Genomic DNA, 1,295 nt, shown 5'->3' with positions numbered 1-1,295 from the left:
TGAGTCAAGATTAAAATTTCATAATTCGATAAACATAGTGACTAAAAATAATCAAATCGAAAATATGGACTAAATCAAAAATATACACATAATACAAGGACTAATAATAAAATTCCACCTAGCAAAAATTCCTTCTCGGAAGGAGCCACACGATTGACCTATAAAATTTCTCAACCACGACCATTTCATAAAAAGGCAAAAAATTATCTAGAAAAATTCCTCAGCCTTACACCTATTTTTAAATGACTTTGTGTATAAGCTAAGCAAACCCCCCAAAACCCTCATTCACCATTAATTTCCCTTTTTCTTCAATTTTAAGATTATAAATACCCAAATCTAGTTATCCTCTATCCCTTCACTTTCATTTTTTTTTTCTCTTCTCTTTGTTCATATGTGGGTTATCTCGTTGATTCTCAAATTATCATGAGCAACGTTCCAAGGTCATTAACAGATTCTTCTTTGACTCTCTTTAAACTTGCTATTTCTTCATCTGATCCTTGGCCTTTCCCTCTCGTTTTCTTATAACCTTTTGTTCCTTTGATCCTCTAAAGAAAAGGGTTCGGTAATTTTCTTTTTTTTTCCTTTTAAAAAATATGGGGAGTGGAGATAACAACAAAGGTTCCCATCACCATGTGAATTTTCACCTTCATATACCACACCTTCATGGCTTCCATCATCATGAGAAGAAGGACCTGAAAGATATCCCGAAAGGGTGTTTGGCTATCATGGTAGGTCAAGGTGAAGAGCAACAACGGTTCGTGATTCCGGTGATTTATATTAACCACCCGCTGTTTATGCAGCTGTTGAAGGTAGCCGAGGATGAGTATGGGTTCGATCAGAAAGGACCTATTACCATTCCTTGCCATGTCGAGGAGTTTCGTAATGTTCAAGGGATGATCGATAAAGATCGTCACCATCATAATCATCATCATCATCATCACCATGTTTGGTGTTTTAGGGTTTGAATTATTAAAAGTCATCATGTAAATTTTTTCGATATATAGCTTTTGCTTTTGCTTTTATAATGGGAATCCTGCAAATAATAAATGAATGCAAAAGATCATTCCTCTCACGTAAATTCTTCATTTTGATTTTGCTTTTGCTTTAATTTTCCATTAAGAAAAAGCATATGGAACCACATAAATTTGAGAAAGATATTAAAGGGACTGGGGATTAGGAAGGCTGTAAAGGGTTGTCGTTGGAGCCATTAGATTTGAAAGTGATGGTGGTTGTGGTGGCCCTGTAAATTAATATCGATGAACATCCCGACCCTTCAACCAAATCTTTCTTGATTC

The 1,295-nt window shown here is 35.3% G+C and overlaps 1 protein-coding gene across 1 annotated transcript; it reads left to right on the top strand.

The window, feature by feature from the left end:
* Positions 1-200: 200 nt before the first annotated feature.
* Positions 201-1,072, top strand: LOC107929476 (auxin-responsive protein SAUR32). Its single transcript, XM_016860907.2, has one exon. It carries the CDS (start codon positions 594-596, stop codon positions 963-965), a length of 372 nt encoding a protein of 123 aa, XP_016716396.1. The 5' UTR covers positions 201-593; the 3' UTR covers positions 966-1,072.
* Positions 1,073-1,295: the final 223 nt, after the last annotated feature.

Source organism: Gossypium hirsutum, chromosome A12 (assembly GCF_007990345.1).
Source record: "Gossypium hirsutum isolate 1008001.06 chromosome A12, Gossypium_hirsutum_v2.1, whole genome shotgun sequence".
In the NCBI taxonomy this organism is placed as follows: Eukaryota; Viridiplantae; Streptophyta; class Magnoliopsida; order Malvales; family Malvaceae; genus Gossypium; species Gossypium hirsutum.
Note: the sequence above shows the minus strand (reverse complement) of the source record. Positions and strands in the feature narration are given on the sequence as shown.

Coding starts and splice junctions, on each gene's coding strand:
- LOC107929476 (XM_016860907.2), top strand. CDS start 594: ATGGGGAGTGGAGATAACAACAAAGGTTCCCATCACCATGTGAATTTT.